Source organism: Gadus morhua, chromosome 4 (assembly GCF_902167405.1).
Source record: "Gadus morhua chromosome 4, gadMor3.0, whole genome shotgun sequence".
Taxonomy (NCBI): Eukaryota; Metazoa; Chordata; class Actinopteri; order Gadiformes; family Gadidae; genus Gadus; species Gadus morhua.
The window spans coordinates 24,019,335-24,043,984 of record NC_044051.1 but is presented as its reverse complement, the minus strand read 5'-3'; the positions used below and the strand labels follow the sequence as shown (position 1 = coordinate 24,043,984).

The 24,650-nt window shown below is 46.6% G+C and overlaps 1 protein-coding gene across 1 annotated transcript in view; it reads right to left on the bottom strand.

Moving 5' to 3' along the window:
* LOC115541697 (inactive dipeptidyl peptidase 10-like) overlaps positions 1-24,650 on the bottom strand; it is a 254,281-nt gene that overhangs the window by 46,222 nt on the left and 183,409 nt on the right. Inside the window, exon 23 of the mRNA XM_030353542.1 lies at positions 1,067-1,172. Coding sequence (XP_030209402.1) covers positions 1,067-1,172 — 106 coding nt within the window. The remainder of the gene's footprint in view (positions 1-1,066; positions 1,173-24,650) is intronic.

Sequence of the window (24,650 nt, the reverse complement as noted above, 5' to 3'; positions counted from 1 at the left end):
AAAAGTCAGGTCTTCCTCCAACATAAAGTCCAGGTATTCGTGTGAGCAAATTAATTCTACTGGCCTGCCAGGTAATGTATGGAGTTGGGGCTAGGAATGAAACCAGGCAGGGTTCTTGTAAACACGATTTTAGTTGTTTTCTCTTAAAGAACTTACTTTAAAGAATTAAGATTGAGCTGTATAATTTCAAATTCTTCTTGTAGCTTTAAAATTGTCTCATCAGGTGACAATAGATAAGCATACAGGTGTATATTTAACATGGCAGCTTCAGAAAGTGTGTGTTTGCACGCCACCCGCTGCACACACTCTGCATACACCCCGATGACCGACTCCACCGACCGCCACGGCACCCCGACACTCGATTCCCCCACTGGCACCAGGGGGGCACCACACATTGCTACCTATTCTGTGGGAAACACTGGACTTGGTGTGTTTCCTATGGTGGGAAAAGCACAATGGGATCAAGCGAAGAATTTCATTTAATCTGAGACCCTATGATACCCTCCTCAGAAGGTTATATACCCTCCCCCTGAATGGACTGTCGCACACTCTCCTCTCCTTCCTTCTCCCCACTACCCTTTGTAAAAATGACAACGCTGTCTGACTACGTGTTGTAGTAATTATGGTCTGCTCTCATGGCGTGAGCACAGAATCGAGATGCAACAAATCAGCTGCAGAACTCTTAAGACCCTACTTTGGATTGCTGCTGTTATATTTATTTTTGGTTCCTCTCCCCCTGTGTTCTCCCTTCAGGTTGGTGGGCATCATGGATTGGACAATATTTAACCATTGTTTTTGATGCCATTTTGGAGATAGTACCTTTAAAGTAAAACTGATCGACTAAACTAAACTAAACTACTCTCGCTATCTTTGTTGTACACAGGGAATGGGTTAACCTTGCAATTGTAGCACTTGTTGCTATGAAAATCCTTACTGTACCGACAGTGATATATAGCTGTTGCTTGTTTCTTTTAAATGTACTTATTGTGAGTCGCTTTGGATAAAAAAGTCTGCTAAATGTAATGTAAATGTGTACAAGGTTGTGGTTCTGTGGTAACCTGCTCACCGTACATGGACCAGTCAATGACCGGAGCCTGGACGGCAGCACAATGGACAGGCTGGTCCGGACCTGCGGCCTTCAGCATCTCCAGCGCCACGTAGCCGCCGTAGCCCTGGAGCCGTGCCGCAGCGCAGGGAGGAAGGTTTTATAAAACAAACGCTTTGTGGTGAACGCTACTCTCCAAGTCTGGTGGTAACCTGAGTGCATACATGTCTGCAGTGTTGGGGGTAATGATATTACTTTTTTGGGTAATGAAGTAAAGTAATGCATTACATTTAAAATATTGGTAACTACACTGCTTTAATAGACAATAGTAACGCACTTTCCTGCGTTACCCAAGCCGTGTTTCCCTGCGTGTAAAGTTCAGATCTGTTGTGGTATGTGCATGCATGCTGCCTGTGTGTCTGCAGCGCCTGCTTGCCTCGGCAGGTTGCCATAGCGATCAATTTGAGTGACGTAGCTGCTTGTGGGAAGGAGTGTTCAAGTGTTGGAGCGCAGAAGCATTTGACACAGAAAGACCGGCTGGTTGCAGGGTTCATTGTAGAAGACATGCTTCCCCTGTTGACTATTGAATTGCCCGGATTTAGAAAAATACTAGATAAAAGACTTATGTCAAGTTGTAAAGAAATTGGCAGATTCTGAGTTTGCGGTTAGATAATAGATCATCACTGAAACATCGTTGCGACACAAATGACACCTCTAGCTAAATGAAGTAACCTAGATGACCAGCTACAACCGTGTTTTCCTCCAAACGAACCGTCTTTAGTGCTATGAGCTGTCGGCTTTCAGCCGCGAGCTTAGGGACCGTCTGCAAAGGGCAAAACGACCACAATGGTCAAATTTCAATAGCGTCGCCATTATTGAATCTAGAGCCCCAAAAAGCCGAGCCACGGTACCATACGCTCTGTTTACAGTGGATGTATCGCAATGGCGAGGCGCACACAGCCTTTAATAATAATAATAATAATATATTTAATTTGTAGAGCACTTTACAGTCAGAAATCTCCAAGTGCTACATAGCTTATGAGAGAGGAAAAAATAAATAAAGCAGGTTGTTTAAACATATAATACATAAACAGTAAAGGGGAAATTAGCAAAAGGCTTTTTTAAAAAGATAAGTCTTTCGTTTTTTTTTAAAAACAGCTGTAGTCCGAGGGGCCTTTGGCCGTGTTCTGTAAATATTCTAGAACACTCCGGGTGCTCCGGCGGGAGTCCTGGAGCTCTATATCTAAATAATATTTTATCCATAGATATCTATATAATATAATATATATTATCACGGCCAAAAGCTGTGTGCGCCTCCAGAAGACATTATGAATCTCAAACGACTACGTTGGGTTCTCCGACGTCTCTGGTTCTTCCACGTCCATATCAATCTGAAGTAGACTGAACCACGACATGGAGGAGAAAGCGACCGCCGTCTCGGCAGCGGCCAGCGCTTAGGCCCCACCGCCTCCTGCAGCGGGCAGCGAAGAGGCAGTGGTCCCTCGGCTTCCGGCTGCCCGCCGGCAACAATCCCTTTCTCCTCCATGTCGCATGGGGGTGTGTCTCATGGCCTTGCAGTCTTCAGTGAGGGTTTCAGTTCGCGGTTTCTGTTCGCAGGACTATTGTTTTGAACAATATCAACAATGCATTATTTATCTTTATCTTTTTACTCCCTACGAGAGTTTTGTACTTTGTTAATGCATAATAATTAAATAAAAATTATTTGAAAAAAATTGGTAGTACATACATTGGTAGTCAAGGCGGGGCCCTATTTTTGTTAAGGTGGCCTTAACCATACAGTGCTGGGGTAAAAACTGCATATTAATGTTAGAAAACCTCATAAAGTGAGATTTTCATGCCATGAGACCTTTAAAGGGGAGCTATTATGCTTTTCGACTTTTATGACCTATAAACGTTGTTATAATGATTGATAGTCATGTTTAACCATTCACAAAAAACGATGCAGATTTTCGGGAAACTCTTCCTCTCATCTGGGCGCTTTCAGCCTTCTCTGTCAACACTCCGTTTCGTCTTTCTCCGCCCCCTCACCCCCCTCCTGCCAACCCAACTCCGTTGTGATTGGTTACCTTCCTGGAGCGCGCGGGCGGGCAGATTTGACCAGGCATATGGGGGCGTGGCAGGAGTACGTCTACGAAGATGTTTCCCGGAAATGTGAACAAGTGAATCGCAATCAATGTCCCGAGTGTTTAGCGCTCTGCAAAGCCACCCCAGACTGTCAGCAATAATACGTCGAAATGCATGTACGTCATTATTTGACACTTTAGTATGGTTAAACATGAATATCAATCATTATAACAACGTATATAGGTCATTAAAGTCAAAAAAGCATAATAGGTCCCCTTCAAGGAATTTCAATAGCATCGCCATTATTGACTCTAGAGATATATTATTCAAAACTAAAGGTTGTAGTAAGACCATATAGAGGCCATCCCTATATGGAACAAGTTTTGGGGCTCTAGAGTCAATAATGGCAACGCTATTGGAATTTTTCCTTAAAAAGAAGTAGAGATATTTTTCAAAACTAAAGGTTGTAGTAAGACCATAGTGGCCGTGCCTATATGGAAAGAGTTGTGGGGCTCTGGAGTCAATATTGCCGAGCCTATTGAAATTTTGGCCGAATAAAAATTCCTTAAAAAAAAGAGGAGATATATTTTTCAAAACTAAAGGTTGTAGTCAGACCATATAGAGGCCGTGCCTATGTGGAACAAGTTTTGGAGCTCTAGATTCAACAATGGCTACGCTATTGAAATTGTTGCTAAATACAAATTCCTCAAAAAACAAGGAGATATATTTTTCAAAACAAAAGGTTGTAGTAAGACCATATAGAGGCCTTGCCTATATGGAGCAAGTTTTGGGGCTCTCTAGTCAATAATGGCGACGCTATTCAAATTTGACCATTGTGGTAGTTTTCTGTTTTGCACTTTGCAGACGGTCCCTAAGAACGGGAGTTGGAGAGGAAGCGGATCTATGGAGCCAGTATCCTGCCATAATTCAAACCTGAAAAAAAAAGTTTCAAAGGCTTGTAAGTCTGGGTTTGAAAATGCAACACCTTGTAAAAAAGGTTTTGCAACAGTGAAAAAAGAGATTATAACCTGAAAATTTTTTTGAACATCTTCAAACATTATTTTGTATTCTATTTTATCTTCTTCATCATTGTCACCAACACATTTTCCAAGTATTTCTTTTTTCACAAACATATTTTCAAAGTTCAAAAACTTTCACCAGCGCATTTGCAGAGTTTCAAATCTGGCAACAGTGTATTTCATTGTTTCCCGGTTTTGAAACCTTGTAAATGGGATTCTGCAAACAGGTGTTCATAAATTGAGAAATAATTTTTGAAAGGTTGAATATTTATTTTTAAAAACTTGTAAAGGTGTAAATTTACACAATTGAAATGTATTTTTTTCAGAACTGACTTTTCAGCACTGACTTTTCAGAGATTTGACCACACAGGCGCAAGCTTTGAGTCACGTGATTATTGGCAGTGTTCTGTCGCGCATTCGTTTTGAAACTCCTGACAGTCAAAGGTCTGCAGCAAAAAAAACTTTCCTGGGGGCGGGACAATTTGGCTCCAAACCTATTGGTTGCTCTCTGCTGACTTACATTCCAATCACATGTGCCGTTCACCGGGCTGTGCGTGATTGACACTGCTCTGCCGATGACAAGAATAACAAGTGACCTGCGTGGTTGATTTTTTTTTCCATTTCCTCGAACCATCAGGGTACGGAACCTACAGAACCCGTAAAGAGACATAGGCTAAAAAAAATTAAGTTTCTCGTGAGCACGCAAAAGTATCTGGTGCGCACGTGAAAGTATCTGGTGCGCACGCAAAAGTATCTCGTAAGCACGAGAGAGTATGTTGTGCGCACGAGAAGGCGCGTGCCGTCCATATGGGCAGGTGGGGCGGCGAACTCCCTGCAAAAGCATGCTCCCAAAAAAAATAGTTCCTCAGTAAATCATTGCTCCAAGTTTATTTTTAATAATGTCATTGTCACATTAACTATCTATAGTTTCTGTAGGCTTTCCGACTATTTTTGGTCTGTTGATATCAAATGGTGGTGGTGGCGATTCTAGTTGAGTGTCAACGTGTCATGCAATGTGGGGCAGGGGAGCTCAACGACCGCGTCCCTCCGTATGTTTCTCGCATAACCCTGCAGGCTGCGATAAGAATTGCAATCCGCGCTATAAGACGCCCATATGGTCGTAAAGTAGTCTGCCCCATGGTCATATTCTAGGACTGTTAAAAAAATCGAATTACTCCGCCTGTATCTTTCGGCATTGAAGCCTATATATATATTTATTTATTTCAGCAGGTATTAAAATTCTATACCTGATTTCATACCTGATTTAAACATCTCTTATTGAGATATACCTGATTTCAAAAGTGTTGTTATTGAGAGATTTGCACACATCGTCGTGCCAAGTTCCAAATCGAAGGTCTACATGTATTTGCAATGCACTCGCTAAGCCTGTTGTTAAATTGTTGTTAGATTGTTAAAATAAAATATGGAAGAAATAACTTCCCTATAATGTCGAATTTGTCCTTTGAAATTTTTGACTTTGCAGAGTTGGTGATTCCATTGCACATAGGCTATTCTAATTAGCCTGACATCATATGACGAGTGTTGCGGATGGCACTTCAAAAGCGTGCAGTAACATCAGGCAATTTGTTTATTTTTATTTTATTCTTACTCACAATTAGTTTAGTTAACATTTTTAAATGTAGCTCGAAAATATACATGTTAAATATATATCTAAATTGTGGGTGTGGTCACACGCCAGTAGTTTCTGCCCCACCGAAATGAAGGGGCACCGACCACACGCTACTCGGCTCCCAGACCGAGGAGCAGAGGGGAGACATTCCCTCCAGGGCCGATGATCACTCGGGGGGAAACACCCTTCACTTTTACCGACAGTGGGTCTGCTTATAGGTTGGAATATGGTTGGAATGAAGCGGCCACTGATTCTTGACAGGCTGTGCACTTTATTCTTTCACACAACCGGACTCGTTCATTACTTCACTAAACTGACACACATGCACGCTATCGCTCGCGCTCCTCGCTCGTCCACCCACTCGCTGATGACACACACACACACACACACACACCCACACACACACACACACACACACTGCCAGAGATATGCAAACAATATTTTCCCGTGCTCATGAGATACTTTCTCGTGCTCACCAACTTTCTCGTGCCCACGAGAAACTATAGTTGTTCTATTTCATGTAGGCTACGCCGCCTAGGCTTCGCCTTATGGGCTTGAACATTTAAACTATGCACCAATCAGCATGGGCACCACCCACATTTCCCACGGTATCATGTCTATATAAGGCGGTGTATACCGTCGCTCATCCTCCCTTTTCTTTCAGCCCTTGTGCTTATAAGCGGAAAATCAAGAATACATTAAGATGACTTCGACAAAACGGATCTCCCAAGCCGGTGGCAGTGGCTCGGGCGAGGCCATTGACAAACGGCCCTTTTCAGGGCCACCTGAGAGCGCTCCTAGAGCTAGGCCCTTTTCAGGGCCCCTATGCTCCTCCTGTCACGCCTCCCTGACACCGGGTGACGGGCACTTGGCGTGCTTTCGGTGCCTCGGCGCCGACCACGCCGCGGCTGCTATGGCGGCCCCCGTCTCCTGTGTCACCTGCCGGGAGCTGCCTTAAGAGGGGATCCTCTCCAGGCATCTCTTCTTTTCCCCTTCGCTGGACCTCGTTGAGGCCGTCGACCTGTTCAGGGCCGGGGCCTCTGACCTGGACGACGACGGCGGCATCATCGACGTCGACGATCTTGTTGGCCTTGGTTTCTGCCAAGCAGGGCGGTGAGCTAACCGCTCTGTCTGTCAGCCCGAGTTGCTTGTTGCTAAACGAGGACAGCTCCTTCGCGTTGCTCAGACCTAATCCTGCGTTCCTCCCGAAGAACATTAATAGTTATTTTCGGTCGAGGGATATTGTGCTTAAGGCATTTCACCCCCCGCCTCATTCTAGTGAGGCGGAGGCGGAGTTGCATCTCCTGTGCCCGGTGCGGGCATTGGCTATGTACGTGAATCGCTCGGCCGCGTTCAGCTCCACACAACAGTTGTTTGTGTGTTATAGCGACGCTAGCAGGGGCCGCGCTCTCTCTAAGCAGTGGTTTTCTCGCTGGATATGTGAGGGTGTTTGCTTAGCCTACTCTCGGCAGGGCTTTGCGCCACCGTTGGGCGTTAAAGCTCACTCCACACGCAGCGTGGCCGCTTCAACGGCTCTACTAGAGGGCGTTTCGACGGAAGACATCTGCGCGGCTGCGTCTTGGTCTTCCCGGGTTCCAGGGGTTCACTCTGCAACTCTGTGCTGGAGTCCGGGACCCCTTTTATGGCTTAAAGAATATAGACATGTTCTTTAAAGCGGCGTGGTTGGATTTCCTCTCGCTGGCTGGCGAGTTGGACTTGACTACCAGTCTTACTCTCCCACCGTTTTTCAAATGAAAAACAGGCTAGGGGTTTTTTCTATTGGCCCGCCAATTGTCAGGTGGTTTTTGTTTGCCAGTATGGCACTCCCGCCGTTTCTTTCAAATAAGAAACGGTCGAGAGAGACCCCTTAATGGAGAGCCGGATTCCGTAGCTCCGCCCCCGGTGGTAGCGGACCTAATGGAAACCGTATTGCTCTGGTTTTTCTTTTCCTTTTCATGGGTTCCATGAAGCACGGATTAGAGCCGGAGTCTTTACAGACTCACTTTTTTCTCTCTTGATCATTGCCTTGCTTGATCTAGGAGGAATTAGTTTTTTATTAAGCTGTTGTGTTTTACACATCCTTGGCTTCTTGAGTCTTAATGTGCTCTGGTGACTTAAGTCGTTTTGACTGGGGTCCAGCAGGAGTACATTGATCAGGCTCCGCTCGCAGCTTCACCTTAGCCCATAAGGCGAAGCCTAGACGGCGTAAACTACATGAAATAGAACGATAGTTATGTTATCATAACTCTAGTTCTATGATTGTAGGCGTATCCGTCTAGTTTCCCACCTGCTGTACCCTCCAAATGCTGAAAGAATAGCGTGGAGGATGAGCGACGGGATACACCGCCTTATATAGACACGATACCGTGGGAAATGTGGGCAGTGCCCACGCTGATTGGTGCTGATTGGGCTTCAGTGCGTGCAAGCACGCACTGAAGCCCATAAGGCGAAGCCTAGACGGCTACGCCTACAATCATAGAACTAGAGTTATAATAACATAACTCTAGTTCTAATAACTAATCTCATAACTTTTTTTTTTCAATGTCCCTTTACCGTACCCGGATGGTTCCAGGAAATGGAAAAAATAATCCACCGCGCAGGACGCTTGTTATTCTTGTTATTCTTGAATTTTCTTTTAGGTTATAATCTCTTTTTTCAGTGTTGCAAAACCTGTTTTACAAGGTTTTGAGTTTTCACACCCAGACTTACAAGCCTTTGAAACTTTTTTTTTCAGGTTTGAATTATGGCAGGATACTGGCTCCATACGGATCAGGGTGGAGTAGTGCCGTGCTAGTGGCAGTGTTTTCAAATTGTTTATTAGTGAAAGTTGTTGGCTTCAGAACAGCGGCTTAAGGAGATTTCTGAATTGGTTTTGGGTTGTTCAGCTTGGGTGTGGATCTGGGTTAGGGTTAGGGTTAGGGTTAGGGTTAGGGTTGTTACGTGGATCTGTTTGTAGGGATATTTCCCGACGGCCTGTATAGGTCCGGGAACGATATCCCTGCACAGGTCTGTGCAACTCAGCTGTTCGATCTGACGTTCGGGTGCTGAGTTGGGGAGTGCCTAAATCAGCGTCGGCCCATGCCGACGGGAGCGGAATAGGATGGGGGTGGAGGGGAATGGAGTACAGTGGTCGAGGATAGACCCAAAAGGAAAGAGAGAGGATATCAGTCTCCAGACAGTGATGTGGATAATCCACAGGCCAAAGCAATGAGACCATACAAAAAAAGTGATGATGGGTTTAAGGTTCTAATCAAAGTGAAGGGAGGTGTTGGGTTTTCTGCTGCTAGTCCCCTTAAATTGTAGCCTGGCACCGCCCACCTACCTACTTCCGCTCAAGTTTCATTTCACTTCAGTAATAGGTCTGGGTCTGCTTCATATGCATGGGTTTCCTTGGAAGCCAGATTTTTGGCGGTCCAATCAGCGAACAGTGGGAGTGGCTGAGAACAATGACGTTAAATCAGCTCTCGTTGACGGACATCTTCACGCACTGTGTTTGGTTTGTTCACAGCCTGGGCGCAACGTGATTCCCGGCCAAACATTAGCGATTGGTTATGGCAGATCCAGTGGCACTGGGCATATCCAATAGTTTTAAACTTCAACAGACACCCGCCTTCAAGTGAGTTAACGTTTCTCAATTGGGTAGGTCCAGGCTCTCTGTACAAATGAAATGAAGTGCGAGAGTCTGGTAGGACCAGGCTACTTAAATTGACTAATGAATTTAAAAAAAGAGATGGGTGACGTAATGCATGCCTCTATTCTGCAAAATGGGATGATTTATATAATTTGCCAGTCTGCAAGGCATCAAGACAAGCTGCTTAAGATAAAAAATGTGCTGGGTAAGGGAGTGGAGGTGTTCAACAGACAGATTAGTACAGAGGTTAAAGGAGTTGTGTATAATGTGTCCTTGAAAATGTCTGAGCAAGAGTTGTTATCTTGTATGAAGGGGGCTAATGTCACAGCTGCAAAGCGCATGGGAAAGGGTGAGAATGGAAGAGGAACCACACCTGTCCTTCTTACCTTTAAAGATGATGTGGTTCCTAAGAGAGTCATTTTGGGATACATGAGTTGTCCAGTGAGAGAGTATGAAAGACCTCCTCTAAGATGCTTTAAGTGCCAGAGACATGGCGATGTCCAAGCTGTGTGTAGAGGAAAGCAAAGGTGTGGACGATGTAGCAAGGATCATGATGGAAAACAGTGCAATGAACCTGTGAAGTGTGGTAACTGTGGAGGTGATCACCCGGCTTCCTTCAGGGGGTGTCAAAACTATGTCAAAGCAGATAATGTTGAATGATTAAAGAAGGAAAACAAAATATCTTATGCAGAGGCAGCCAGAATGGTGGAGGAGAACAGGGTTGGCAGTCAAATTCAAAGTCAAAGTATGGCTGTTGCAAGAGATGTTGCAAAGGGGCATGCTATAGCTGTAAATGATGATTCAGTTTTGATAAGCAAGAAAGGGCTACTGGCATTCATGGTTGAAGCAATGTGGAGGGTACAAATGGTCCTCATCCTCATCGTCATCCGCTTATCCGGGGTCGGGTCGCGGGGGGGGCAGCTCAAGCAGGGGGCCCCAGACTTCCCTTTCCCGGGCCACATTGACCAGCTCTGACGGGGGGATCCCGAGGCGCTCCCAGGCTAGTGTTGAGATATAATCTCTCCACCTAGTCCTGGGTCTTCCCCGAGGTCTCCTCCCCACTGGACGTGCCTGAAACACCTCCCAAGGGAGGCGCCCAGTGGGCATCCTTGCCAGATGCCCGAACCACCTCAGCTGACTCCTTTCTAACTAAAGGAGCAGCGGCTCTAATCCGAGTTCCTCACGGATGGCTGAGCTTCTCACCCTATCCCTAAGGGAGACGCCAGCCACCCTTCTGAGAAAACTCATCTCGGCCGCTTGTACCCACAAGTCATCATCACCCAACCCTCATGACCATAGGTGAGGATAGGAACGAAGATCGACCGGTAGATCGAGAGCTTTGCCTTGCGGCTCAGCTCTCTTTTCGTAACAACGGTGCGGTAAAGCGAACACAATACCGCCCCCGCTGCTCCGATTCTCCGGCCAATCTCATGCTCCATAGTACCCTCACTCGCGAACAAGATCCAGAGGTACTTGAACTCCTTCACTTGGGCTAAGGACTCATTTCCTACCCGGAGTAAGCAATCCACCGGTTTCCTGCTATGAGTCATGGCCTCAGATTTAGCGGTGCTGATCCTCATCCCAGCCGCTTCACACTCGGCCGCCAGCCGATCCAGTGAGTGCTGAAGGTCACAGGCCGATGATCCAATGAGGACCACATCATCTGCAAAAAGCAGTGATGAGATCCTCAGACCACCCAACTTCAACCCCTCCCCACCACGACAACGCCTCGATATCCTGTCCATGTATATCACAAACAGGATTGGTGACAAGGCGCAGCCCTGGCGGAGACCAGCACCCACTGAGAATGAAACTGACTGGCTGCCGAGGACGCAAACACAGCTCTCGCTTTTGGAGTACAGAGATTGGAGGCAAAGAAAAAATCTGATGTGGCACGAGAAATTGCTTCTGCTGCAGAAAGGCTGCTAGGTTTCAAGGGAATAAATCCTAAAGAAATATGGGAGTTTACCTACACTCAGGAGAGTGAAGATCAAAGGTGAAATGGAAGTCATCATCCAGGCTTGGATGATAATGAGGAAGAGGAAATGGAAAGTACATATGGGAATTCCGATGGGGATTAGTGTCCTTTGTATTATGTTTTATATAATGCAATGGAATGCTAGGAGTCTAATTGCAAATGGGCAAGAGTTTAAACACATGTTAGATGGGCTTGAAGAAAAACAGAAATAATTTGCATTGAGGAAACTTTGTTAAAACCAATACTTGATTTTAGAATACCGGGATGTAAATGTGAAAGGAGAGATTGAGAGAATACAGCAGGAGGGGGGTGTGCAACTTTCACAAGAAATGGAATTCAGTATAGAAGAAGTGTTGTGTGTGTGTTACCACAGAAGTATGGACTGACAGAGGGAAAATCACCATTGTCAATTTGTATAACCCCAAGTCAAGTTAAAGGATAATCATTTTCAGGAAATTGTGGATAAGATTAGTGAACCAATGGTGTGGGTTGGGTATTTTAATGCTCATAATGAGCTGTGGGGAAGTGAGAAGAGACGCCAGCCACCCTTCTGAGAAAACTCATCTCGGCCGCTTGTACCCGCGATCTCGTCCTTTCGGTCATCACCCAACCCTCATGACCATAGCTGAGGATAGGAACGAAGATCGACCGGTAGAACGAGAGCTTTGCCTTGCGGCTCAGCTCTCTTTTCGTAACAACGGTGCGGTAAAGCGAACGCAATACCGCCCCCGCTGCTCCGATTCTCCGGCCAATCTCACGCTCCATAGTTCCCTCACTCGCGAACAAGACCCCGAGGTACTTGAACTCCTTCACTTGGGCAAACTAAACACGTAACGCATAATACAATCAATGGCAATGTCTATTACCGCGGGGACACATGCATATTAGGATACAATACTGATAAGAAACAATGTTTATAATGTATTGCGTATATCATTAAATAGAACCACAGTTACCGCATATCATATGTTATAGCCTATCATACGTTTTCTTTGCCGAAATTTATTTGAGGACTCAGTATTTCTGAAGTTGTGGAAGAAAACCCCTTATTCCATGTGTGAATTAGGCCATATTATTTGGCAATAAACTAAGCCATTTGCAGTTTGAAATTCATGTGCATCTGTCTCATCGGAGACTGCAGACGCGCTGTCAAAATATCAACTCGTCCGATTCAAATGCGCTCATGGCTCTTAAAGGGGATGGGAGCTGGCACTCTCATTGGTTTGTTGCACGTTACGCCCAAACCACACCTACGGGTAATTAGGCTGCTTCAGACCAACCCTTTTGACACTTGCGCCGCGGCGCAAGCGTCATTTATCCGCCTGTAAAATAGCGATAGCGCCGTAGAACCGCCCACAAAGCTACTTGCGCTTTGCGCTTCCCACTTGCGTTTCAGACCGTTAAAATAGGGCCCTTAAAGTCAGTGGCGCGTTGTTCAGATGGTATTTTAAGGGCGAGCATGCGATGCATACGGATTGCTTGTGAAACTCGCGCATACACTTTGCTTCTCCCATCTACCTAGCCGCACATTCTTGGTAAATTATTTGGGAAAGAACAGCTGATGCAGCGGTAATAAGTTGTACTTTTAAATCAATGCATCTGCAAACACCGTACAGCAAACACATATTTTCTTGACAGAGACATCGTGTAGGCCTACATGCCCATAACTTTTAGGATTGATGAGTATTTGATCGTGAAAAACATTGTTTTACCGCGAGTGAGTGTTAAAAAGAATGAATGAATGCGGGCGCGCGTGTGTGCTCTGTTTAAACACACGCAAACTAAACACGTAACGCATAATACAATCAATGGCAATGTCTATTACCGCGGGGACACATGCATATTAGGATAGCATACAATACTGATAAGAAACAATGTTTATAATGCATTGCGTATATCATTAAATAGAACCACAGTTGCCGCATATCATATGTTATATCATATACGTTTTCTTTGCCGAAATTTATTTTGAGGACTCAGTATTTCTGAAGTTGTGGAAGAAAACCCCTTATTCCATGTGTGAATTAGGCCATATTATTTGGCAATAAACTGAGCCATTTGCAGTTTGAAATTCATGCATCTGTCCCATCGGAGACTCCAGACGCGCTGTCAAAATATCAACTCGTCCGATTCAAATGCGCTCATGGCTCTAAAAGGGGATGGGAGCTGGCACTCTCATTGGTTTGTTGGACGTTACGCCCAAACCACACCTACGGGTAACTAGGATGCTTCAGACCAACCCTTTTGACACTTGCGCCACGACGCAAGTGTCATTTATCCGCCTGTAAAATAGCGATAGCGCCGTAGAACCGCCCACAAAGCTACTTGCGCTTTGCGCTTCCCACTTGCGTTTCAGACCGTTAAAATAGGGCCCAAGGTGTCATATGCAGAGGCAGTACAAAGAGTGGCTAGAGAACGCAAAGATTCCACTGTTAGGGAGGGAGCAGTGTTGGGGCGGCGCTTCCTTCTGTCATGTTGGTTTTTAATAAGGAGTCATTTTTGGCTTTAGTTTCTGATGTGTTGGTGGGAGCTAAAAAAGCAGCTAACAGGTCAGACATCATCAGGCTAGTGGTGGGGGCAGCCGAAAGGTTCCTGGGAACAAAGCAGCTGCCAGAGACTCGGGGCATGGACACGTCACAGTTGACGAGGACCAACAGTTTGGAGGATGTAAGCGATGATGATGAGGTTCCTTAACGTTTGAATGTGGTATATTCTTCAATGGAATGCCCGGAGTCTGATTGCGAATGGCCAGGAGTTAAAGAGATTTCTTAATGAATTTAAAGAGGCTCCAGAATTGATTTGTATTCAAGAAACATGGCTAAAGCCCTGTCTTGATTTTGTAATTCCAGGATATGAGTGATTGAGGTTAGATAGGTCGGATAGATCAGGTGGGGGTTGTGCAACTTTTGTTAAGAACGGATTGCAATATAGGAAAGTTGATGTTTGTTCTTGTGGTGAGTGTTTGGCTGTGGAGGTTTGGAGCAGGCATGGCTCTATAACTGTGCTAAATTATTATAACCCCTGTAAACCTTTGGTATTGTCGGATTTTGATGATACAATGGAGAAGGTAAGGTGTCCTGTTATATGGGTTGGGGATTTTAATGCGCATAATCCTTTATGGGGCAGTGATCACAGGGATAGTAATGGTGTGATAATAGAAGTTTTTTAGATAAGTACGATCAGGTAGTGATAAATGATGGAAGGCTAAATAGGTATGATATTCTGAGAAACACATGTAGTCAAATAGATTTATCAATTGCTTCTTCAAATTTAGCTAGAACTGGTGAATGGGATGTAATGGACAAATACACTCTTGGAAGCGATCATTATCCAATTATTTGTAAGTTTGGTAGGAGAGAAGTGGAAGAGAGGGTTCCTAGGTATAATTTTTCTAAAACTAAATGGGATAAGTTCCAGGAGAGTGCTCGAAGCTTAATTGGGGAGTTGAAAGTGAGGATTCTGTGGACAATTAGAATTCTGCCATTAGCTTTGTGATACATGAGGCTGCTCATTGTTCCATTCCTGTGAAGCAGGCACCTACAAGGCCGCCTTAATGCACGGGCTTGCCTGGGCTGAAGCCCTAGGGCAGGGGTCGGCAACCTTTTGTATCAAAAGAGCCATTTTGGCCCATCTCCCGCAAAAAAAAAAAAATTGGAGCCGCAAACTTTTAACTTCACCCCCTCCGGAGACGCTAACGCTGCGCACCGCACAGACATTTTTTGTGACACTCTGTAAAAAAATAACATAGTTCGTTGCATTCATGAAATTATAAAACAACAAAGAGAAAGCTGTTGAAGAACATTTTATTGCTGTTCTAACAGGAAAACCTCAAACTCTTATGAAGAGGAGAAATAACTTTGAAATAAATCAAACATATAGAACGAGTATAATAAGTCTAAACATAAAGAACACCTAAACAGGTAAACATAGGTTTGTTGTCATCCTCTTGATTTTTCCTCGGCCACAGCAATAAACCATCGAATCTGAACAAAAAACAAAATAACACAACAGCTCAGTTTCTAAAATATATATTTTTTGGTGCAAAATAATAGCCTATTAAATGGTAGTGTCCTCACCTGTTTAATGTGATTTCTGTTTCTGAACATCACTGCTGAGCTTTTCTATGTCGGGGCTGTAGGACGTGACCTTCATCTTAACGCAGGATTACAGGCTGACATCTGTGAGGCGTGAGCGAGTATGTGGATCCAAAGGCATACATACTTGATGTTGTGATAAGTTTCGGGAATTGCATTCCATGTCTCAAACACAAGCCAATCTGGGTGTTCCAGTTCTGGATAGGTGAGGCCCTTACTTTCCAGGAAAGTTTTCACTTGTTCCAGACAGGCCGCAAACCGTTTAAGCACTTCTCCCCTGGACAGCCACCGGACTTTGTTATGCAGCAGGAGATCTGAATATGCGCTGTCGACTTCATCTAACAATGAACAGAACTGTCGGTGGTTTAACCCTTTTGCCATTATTTTGTTGACTATCTGAATGACAAGGTCCATCACCTCTTTGCATTCGGGGGGAAATGTTTGAGCGCACAGTGCTTCTTGGTTCAGGATGCAGTGAAACGTCAGCAGCTCTCGACCCAGCGACTTCTGAAGTAAAGTAATAAACCCCTTCTGTGTTCCTCTCATACTAGGTGCCCCATCAGTAGCCACTGACACCATGTTGGTGGTATTTATTTCTTTGGCTTTTAAACAATTCACCACAGCCTCACAAATGTCCTCCCCCCGTGTTTGGCCTTTTAGCGGTATCAACTCAATAATTTCTTCCTGCGGCCCGTCAGAGTTCACGTATTTGCATAACAGCGCTAGTTGTTCAATGTCGTTCACATCACTGGACTCATCACAGGCGATGGAGAATGCTGGAGCTGAATTTATGTCGTTAATTTGTTGACTGGTGATGTTTTCTGACATCTTAATGGTCCTGTCCTGCGGTTTTTGCAGAGAGAGGCATATCTTTAATTTTCTGAACAATTTCAGTTTTGTTTTTAAAGTCCGAGAATAGATGTTCTGATATTTTAATGAATGTCTCTTTCAAGTATTCTCCATCTGTGAATGGCTTTCCGCACCTGACGATCTCCTGAGCTGCCGCAAAACTAGCAGCAGTTGTTGAATTTGGAGACTTGATCCATTTCTTGAAAGTCATTTTACTCTGCTCACCTTTCCGCAGCAGTTACGAAATCGCTCTTTTCCTTTCATCTCCTGCTTGGTACTTTTGTGAGTGTTTGTTCTGGAAATGTCTTTCAACATTACATTTTTTGTTATTGGCTAATTTCTCGCCACATATCAAGCATATAGGTAAGCCTGCATCAGTAGTACTGAAAGCAAATGAATCTGTCCAAGCTGAATTAAAATCTCGATTTTCCTCTGCCACTTTTCTTTTCTTGGATTTATCCATGGTTAGTTTACTCAATATTAGTCAGAGAGGGAGTTAAATGGTTAAATCTTTAGCCGTCATGTGGCATCAGGGAGTAGCCTACAGTACAGTAGACTACAGTAGCCAGTTAGCAGCGTCAACCGTTGACGTTCTACGTGATCGGTCATGGCCAGCAATGTAAACAAGGAATAGATAGCATAGCATAGCATAGCGATACAATAGTCAAGTAATGAAAAAACTGTAAGGACCTTTATTATCAAAATATAACGTACTGAAACTTTAATATTCAACACAAGAACTTTAATGCTGTAAACCCTTCTCGCTCAGTATTCGTTCGTGCAATTGGCTGTCAACGGTGGATGCTGCTGATTGGCGGCTCACTGGCATGTCCCGCCTCCTGCCAATGGCAGCATCTAGGCTACTTCCTGATGCCGGATGCCAGTTAAAGATTTAACTCCTACTGGGATTAGCCACCTGCAAATCAACGAAGCTTTGTCATTCACTCCCCCCCTCACGGTAGCGCAATTGCGCATCCATTGCGACCTCTCGTTTAGTTGACGATATATATAATTATCTTCTTTTTTTTTTTTTTTTTTTTTTAAGAAAACTGCAGGGAGCCACGGCTGAGGGGCTAAAGAGCCGCATGCGGCTCCGGAGCCGCAGGTTGCCGACCCCTGCCCTAGGGCCTACGCCGATCGGGGGGGCTATCATGCGCTGCAGTAAAAAAAAAAATATATATATATATTCTTTTTTATTTATATTTTATACTGGCCCATGATAGGCCCCCAGATCGGCGAAGGCCCAAGACAATGTGATTTTTTTTGTTTCCCCCCCCCCCCGTCAACAAACCTCAGCCCCAGGGCCCAATGGCAGGTTAAGGCAGGCCTGGGCACCTAGGCCCCGTATGCTGGTTCCATGGTGGAATAAAGCGTGTGACGAAGCTGTAAGGAATAGCCGACGAAGGGGCTATCTGGAAAAGAGGGCAAAATGTTGAGTTTATTTTAAAGCAGATTCAAAGAGCATTGGTGTCAGTAGAGGAATGGGGGAACACATGGGGCTTCAAAATATCTGCCTCGAAGTTTAAATATATATAGTATTTGGCTTTAAGAGGAAGGGGCCTAATATTGCATTGTACAGTGGAATCCGCTTATAGTGGTCACGTTTGTCCAGAGCCAATTTGAACACTATAAGCGGATGATTACTAAAACCGAATTTACCGTTATTTCACTTATTTTTTATGCAGAATATAATTTGTATGGTTTTTCAATGAGAACAATGAAATGAAACGGATAGCTTCCACATTTACTGAATTAGATGCTTTCCTCACTGTACTCCTGTCTCATCCTGACCCACTGTTGCTCGAGCCACTCGTCGCGTGACACAGTGTCAGCCTCAGCAGCCTCTCCGTGCAGCTTCTTAAACACAATGTTCTCCCTCTTTTTAAATCGCTCAAACCAGCCGCTAGAAACTTTGAAACTCTCCTCTCCGAGACTTGTTGCTAATGACTCAGCCTTCTCCCTGACCAAGGGTCCGCTCAGCGGAGCGTTGCGAGACCGGGCTTAATCAATCCACTTCACCAGGGCAGCCTCAACCGCAGGTGCTTTGCCCGGGCGCCGTCGTTTTCGGTCTCCGTCGTTAGCCTTCATGACTGTCTCTCGTTGCTTAATTAGACTCCACAAGGTAGCCTGATGAATGCCAAGCTTCGCCACAGCATCTCGTTGGCTCATTTTTGGCAACTTATCATATGCCTCGAGGAGATTACGTTTTTCATTCATAGAAAATGATTTCCTTTTTCCAGCCATGATTCGCAAGCTAGTTCTAGCTGCCTGGTCGTCAACTCTTTACGTTAGCTAGCTAGGCAGAAGCAGACGTCCAGAAAGGAATCATGGTAAAAAATAACAATAACTACACTTAATAATAATAATAATAATTTTTAATAATTTTAAAATTATTTTTGCACATGTTTACATTCATAAAATGGCCAAAAATGAACATTATAAGCGGATTTCTTGATTACTATAAACAAATTATTTAAACAGCATTTGTATAGAAATGATTCGGTCCCAAGCCTTTTGAACACTATAAGCGGTTGATTACTATATCCGTGACCACTATAAGCGGATTCCACTGTATATGTATGGGTCTCCACTGGAGAAGGTAAAAGCTTTCAAATTTTTGGGCGTTTGGTTTGAAGAGCGGATGACTTGGGCTGTGCATGTCAGAACAATTTTGTTGAAGTGTGAAAATGTTTTGAATGTTATCAGATGTCTAGCTGGCTGTGAGTGGGAGGCTGACAGGGAGACAATGCTTCTAATTTTCCAGGCCATGATCAGATCTTCTCTGGACTATGGGTGCTTTGTGTATGGGTCTGCGTCTAAATCTGGTCTGGCAAGGCTAGATGTGCTGCAGGCCAGGGCCTTGAGGCTTTGCTGTGGGGCCTTCAGAACTTCCCCAGTCCCTGCCCTGCTTATTGAAATGGGAGAAATGCCCTTATGGTTAAGGCGCATTAAGTTAGGGTTGCAGTACTGGGTAAAACTAAGTGGGTGTCATCAAACTTTTCCAGCAAGGTGCCTGTTACAAGAGTCTGACGGAGCCAATAAGTATAAAACATTTTTTGTAAATATTAATCAGTGGGCTGGGAGGCTGGGTTTGGAACAGGTTAGTGTAGCGGAAAATACAAGCTGGCTACCTATGCCATTTTGGGTGCTGCCCGAGCTGAACATTGAAATTGTCTTTCTAAAGGAAAAAGATAAGAAGCTGGTAACTCCAAAAATAGCAGAACATCTAAACTCAATTAGAGACAGTACTTTGATTATTTTTACAGATGAATCCAGAGACCCAGTTAGTGGGAGAGCTGGGTTTGGGATGTATGTCGAGCAGCTTGGGGTGAAGATTGGCCGGCGCATCTCTAATGGGAGCTCTGTTTTCACATCTGAGTTAATGGCAATCCTATGAGCTTTAAGGGGGATTGAAGAAACCAGACCTAGAGAGGTTATCATCTGTTCTGACTCTGCAGCTGCTCTGGAAGCCTTAAAAGGGGGGAAATCTAAGGCTCGACCTGATATTATTACTGACATTCTAACTGTGTTTTTTAGAATTGGGTTTAGATCTAACATATCCTTTTGCTGGGTTCCGGGACACGCTGAGGTTGGGGGGAATGAGCAGGTGGATCAGATTGCAAAACAGAGTTTGAGTAGAGAGGTAGATGTTCGTATATCCTGGGGGACAGTGGAACTGAGAGAAATAATTTAAGAAGGCTTAACGAAGGAATGGCAGAGAGGGTGGGAAAAAGAAAGCAGGGGTATGTAGCTTTTTCAGTTTTTTTCCTTGTTTGGGCTCTTTGATAACCATAAACTGATCTCTAGGGCAGTTTTGCAGGTCCTGCATAGTACAGGATTACATGTAAAAATGTAGTTAATCATCGGACCTGTGGAGGGCAGTAATACGCTGGACAGCGTCCAAACTGCCGGAGACTGAAGAAGAAGAAGAAGTGTGAACGATAGTTATGATATTATAACTCTATTTCTATGATTGTAGGCTTCGCCTTATGGGCTTGTCCCGTGCGCGTGCTCTCACGCACTGAAAATGTTCAACTATGCACCAATCAACGTGGGCACCGCCCACATTCCCACGGCACAGTGAATATAAGGCGGCGCAAACCGCCGCCCATCCTACACGCTATTCTTTCAGCATTTGGAGGGTACAGCAGGTGGGAAACTAGATGCCAAGCCTACAATCATATAACTAGAGTTATAATATCATAACTATCGTTCTATTTCATGTAGGCTACGCCATCTAGGCTTCGCCTTATGGGCTAAGGTGAAGCTGCGAGCGGAGCCCAATCATTTTACTCCTGCTGGACCCCTGTGAAGAAACTTAAGTCACGAGGGCACACAAGACTCAAAAAAGCAGAGGATGTGCAAAACAAAACAGCTTGATAAAAAACCTTGATCTCACCTTGCTAGATCAAGCAAGGCGATGATCAAGAGAAAAAAGTCCTTCATGGAATCCATGAAAGTGAAGGGAAAAACCAGAGTAATAAGGTTTCCATTAGGTCCGCTACCATCGGGGTGAGCTACGGAGTTCGACACTCCAATAAGGAGCTTCTCTCGTCCGTTTCTTATTTAAAAAAAACGGCGGGAGTGCCATACTGGCAGACAAAACCAACTCGTCAAACGGCGAGGCAATAGGAACCTCTCTACTCCGCTTTCCATTTGAAAAACGGAGGGAGAGAAATACTGGCATTCAAGTCCAACTCGCCAACCGGCGAGAGGAATTTCAACGATGCCGGTTAAAAGAACATACCTTCATTCCTAAGCCGTAGAAGGGGCACCGGACTCCAACACAGAGTTGCAGAGTGAGCCCCTGGACATGTCTAACATGTAGAAACGAACAAAGGGGCCGGGGGAAGACCAAGATGCAGCCGCGCAAATGTCTTCAACCGGAACGCCTCTGAGTAGAGCCGTTGAAGCGTCCATGCCCCGTGTCGAGTGAGCTTTAACGCCCAATGGTGGCGCAGGCTAAGCAAACACCCTCACATATCCAGCGAGAAAACCGCTGTTTAGAGAGAGTGCGGCCCCTGCTAGCGTCGCTATAACAGACAAACAACTGTTGCATGGAGCGGAACGCAGCCGAGCGTTTCACGTACATAGCCAGCGCCCGCACAGGGCACAGGAGATGCAACTCCGCCTCCGCCTCACTAGAATGAGGCGGGGGGTGAAAAGCCTTAAGCACAATATCTCTCGACCGGAAAGAACTATCAATGTTCTTAGGGAGGAACGCAGGATTAGGTCTGAGCAGCGCAAAGGAGCTGTCCTCGTTAAGCAACAAGCAGCTCGGGCTGACAGACAGAGCGGTCAGCTCACAGGCCCGCTTGGCAGAAACCAAAGCCAATAAGAGCGCAGTTTAACGGACAGGGCATCCACAGGGGCCTGAGACAGAGGCTCGAAAGGGTCCCTGGACAACCCGCGCATTACGGTGGGGAGATCCCAGCGAGGTGTAAGCACGCGCGAAACAGGCCTAACCCGTCCAGCCCCACGCAAGAACCTCTTGACGAGTGGATGGCTGAAGATCGGTCCACCATCACAGCCCGCATGGCCAGCCGAATAGACCTTGATTGTGGAGAAAGCCAAACCTTTCTCCAATAAGTGCTGTAGAAACGCAAGCACGCTTCCCACCTCCCCCCGCATAGAGGGAAGAAGTAGAAGGCGCACGAGCACCCTGAATAGCGTTGATAACCGCTTCAGGCAAACCTTTGCCCTGCAGGATCAACCTCTCAGGAGCCAGACCAACAAGACCACCGTCCCGATACATCGGGTTGTTGGTGCACCGTCCCGTGGGCCTGTGAAAACGCATCCGGCCTTAACGGTATCGGCCACGGCGCCGTCCGTGAGAGCGCCGCCTGCTCTGGAAACCACAGAGAAGAGCGGTTCTCAGGAGCCACTATAATCAGGGACGATCTCTCCTGTCTGAGCCGTTCCAGAAGAGGAAGGATCAGCTGGAGCGGAGGAAACGCATACAAGAGAACCCCTGGCCAAAGTGTGTGCGCGAACGCTTCCACCCCCAACGGGGGAAGATCCCGAGGGTCGAGAGAGAACCACCACCTGCAGTGTGTGTTCTCCCTGCACGCGAACAGGTCCACCCGAGCCGTCCCGAACCTCTGCCAGATCAGTAGAGAATGGAACCCCACAGGGGACCCCACAGATCAGACAATGTCGGGATGCAACCGCCACTCGTCGCGGCGGGGAACGCCGCGGGATATGAGGTCCGCCCCAAAGTTCTGGGAGCCCGCGATATGCAGGGCTCTCAGACTGACGAGATACTGATGAGCCCAAAGCCAGAGCTCGAGCCTTTTGGTTGAGAGCAGAGGAGCGCACTCCCCCCAGTTTGTTTATGTACGCCGACGCCGACACACTGTCTGTCTTGATCAGAACGTGGCGGCCACGCACCAGGTGAAAGTAATGCAACAGCACTTTCCTCACAGCGACGAGTCCCAGCACATTTATGTGGACTGTAGGTGGCGTGCGCCTCTCGCCTCCCACGAGTGAGAGAGGCACGTTTCTCCACAACCCTTCAACGAGGCGTCCGTGAAGACCACTACGTAGGACGTCACTCTGCCCAGGGGAACGCCCCTGAGAAGGGTGGGGGGGGTTTCCCCAATATTCCAGGACTGGTGACACCGAACGGGGTAGGAGGAGCACCCTGAGCTTGTGTCGCATGGGGTCCAAACCGTTGGCGAGCAAACCACCACTGGAGTCTGCGCATAGAGCAGACCCAGGGGAACCAAGGGATGGGCGGCTGCCATCAGCCCTAACAGGCGCATGATGGACAGCGCGGTCACGTTTCTGAGAACGCGAAAGCGAGAGAGCGCCAACAGGATGGCGTCTTGCCGAGGAGGCGAGAGCATCGCTGTCATGGCGGCTGAGTCTAGGCAAAGCCCCAAGTAGACTATCTGCCGTCCGGGGAGCAGGAAGCTTTAGCCGAATGGCAGGCACTGGTACACGTAAGCCACCATAAAGGCAAAACGGAGAAACCTCCTGTGCGCCTGCCGAACAGGGATGTGGAAGTAAGAATCCTTGAGATCCAGGCATGTGAACCAGTCGCCCTCTCTCACACATCGGAGCAGCGCTCTGATAGTGAGCAATCCGAATTTCCTCGCGGCAACGAACACGCGAAGATCCAGAATAGGTCTCATCTCCCTTGACTTTCTGGAAACCAGGAAGCGGTAGTAAAACCCTTGATGTGACTCGTGGGGGAGATCGACAGTGATGGCCCCCTTCTCCAAGAGACCGGCCACCTCTGCTGCCAGAGCCGTGCTTGCCACCGGATCCCGTAGCCTGGTCTCCACCAACCCCATAAAGGGTGGGGAACGTATGGGATGACCCCGTCTCAACGTGTTGTCCAACCACGATGGTAGAACGCACCGCTCTAGCCAACACGCATAGCGGACGGAGAGAGGGTGAGCCGACTGCTGAGGAACGCTGTCCAGGAATAACTTATTTTCCTCGGCCCCTACTGCCTCCACACAGTGTGTGGATCAAGGGGGGCATCCCATGAAACGGAGGAGGCTCAGCGAGCGTGGAAGACGTCACAGAACTAGTCGCTGTACAAACAACGAGCTGTCTAGACGCCACGCTCGTGTCCGCTGAACAGGCCAAGAGCCATCTAGCCGTAGCACTCATGACCGTGCGTTGTCCGCTGGCTGTAACCACAGCGCGCAGACCCGTCTTCTTGCCTTCCACAGACTGTAGAAGGGAGGTAGAGGGGATTATGTGGGTAACTAGGAAACTAGTACAAGCGTCCGTATCCACGGGCTCGTTTAATGAGTCTCCAGCCCGCCCACAAAGCTCAAAGTGAAGCAGGTGAACCAGAGGTTATGTAAACACGCCGTCCGGCCTCCACCCTACAGCCATCTGGCTGAGGGCGGGGGGGGGGGGGGGGGGGGAAGAGGTAATTTAAAGGAATTAGGGAGTATTTACTGCCGTTCGGTCGAACGGTCTTTCTTTCCTTTATTGGTAAAATACGAAAAAGTGGGAGCAATTTTGCAGAACTTTTGGCCCCGCGGCACTGCTCTCCCCGGCTTGCGGCGGCGGCTGCTGCTGCGGCATCGGGGTTGGAGGCGGCCCCCTAGAGCGCTGGAACCGGACTGGACCCCGCTTCCTCCCAGCCTGCTGGTGGGAGGAGCCTGTGAGAATCGCCCCGAACCGGGAACGATTCTCACGGACGGCCTGCTGGTGAGCGAGCACCTCCGAGAACCGGGGCACAAATAGTCCATCCAGAGCTAATGGGCCTTGGACGAGGCTGGCCCGCTCTCGCTCCGGAACCGTGGTGTGAGAGAGCCATATGGCCTTCTGGATCATTGTGGCCCACGCCATATG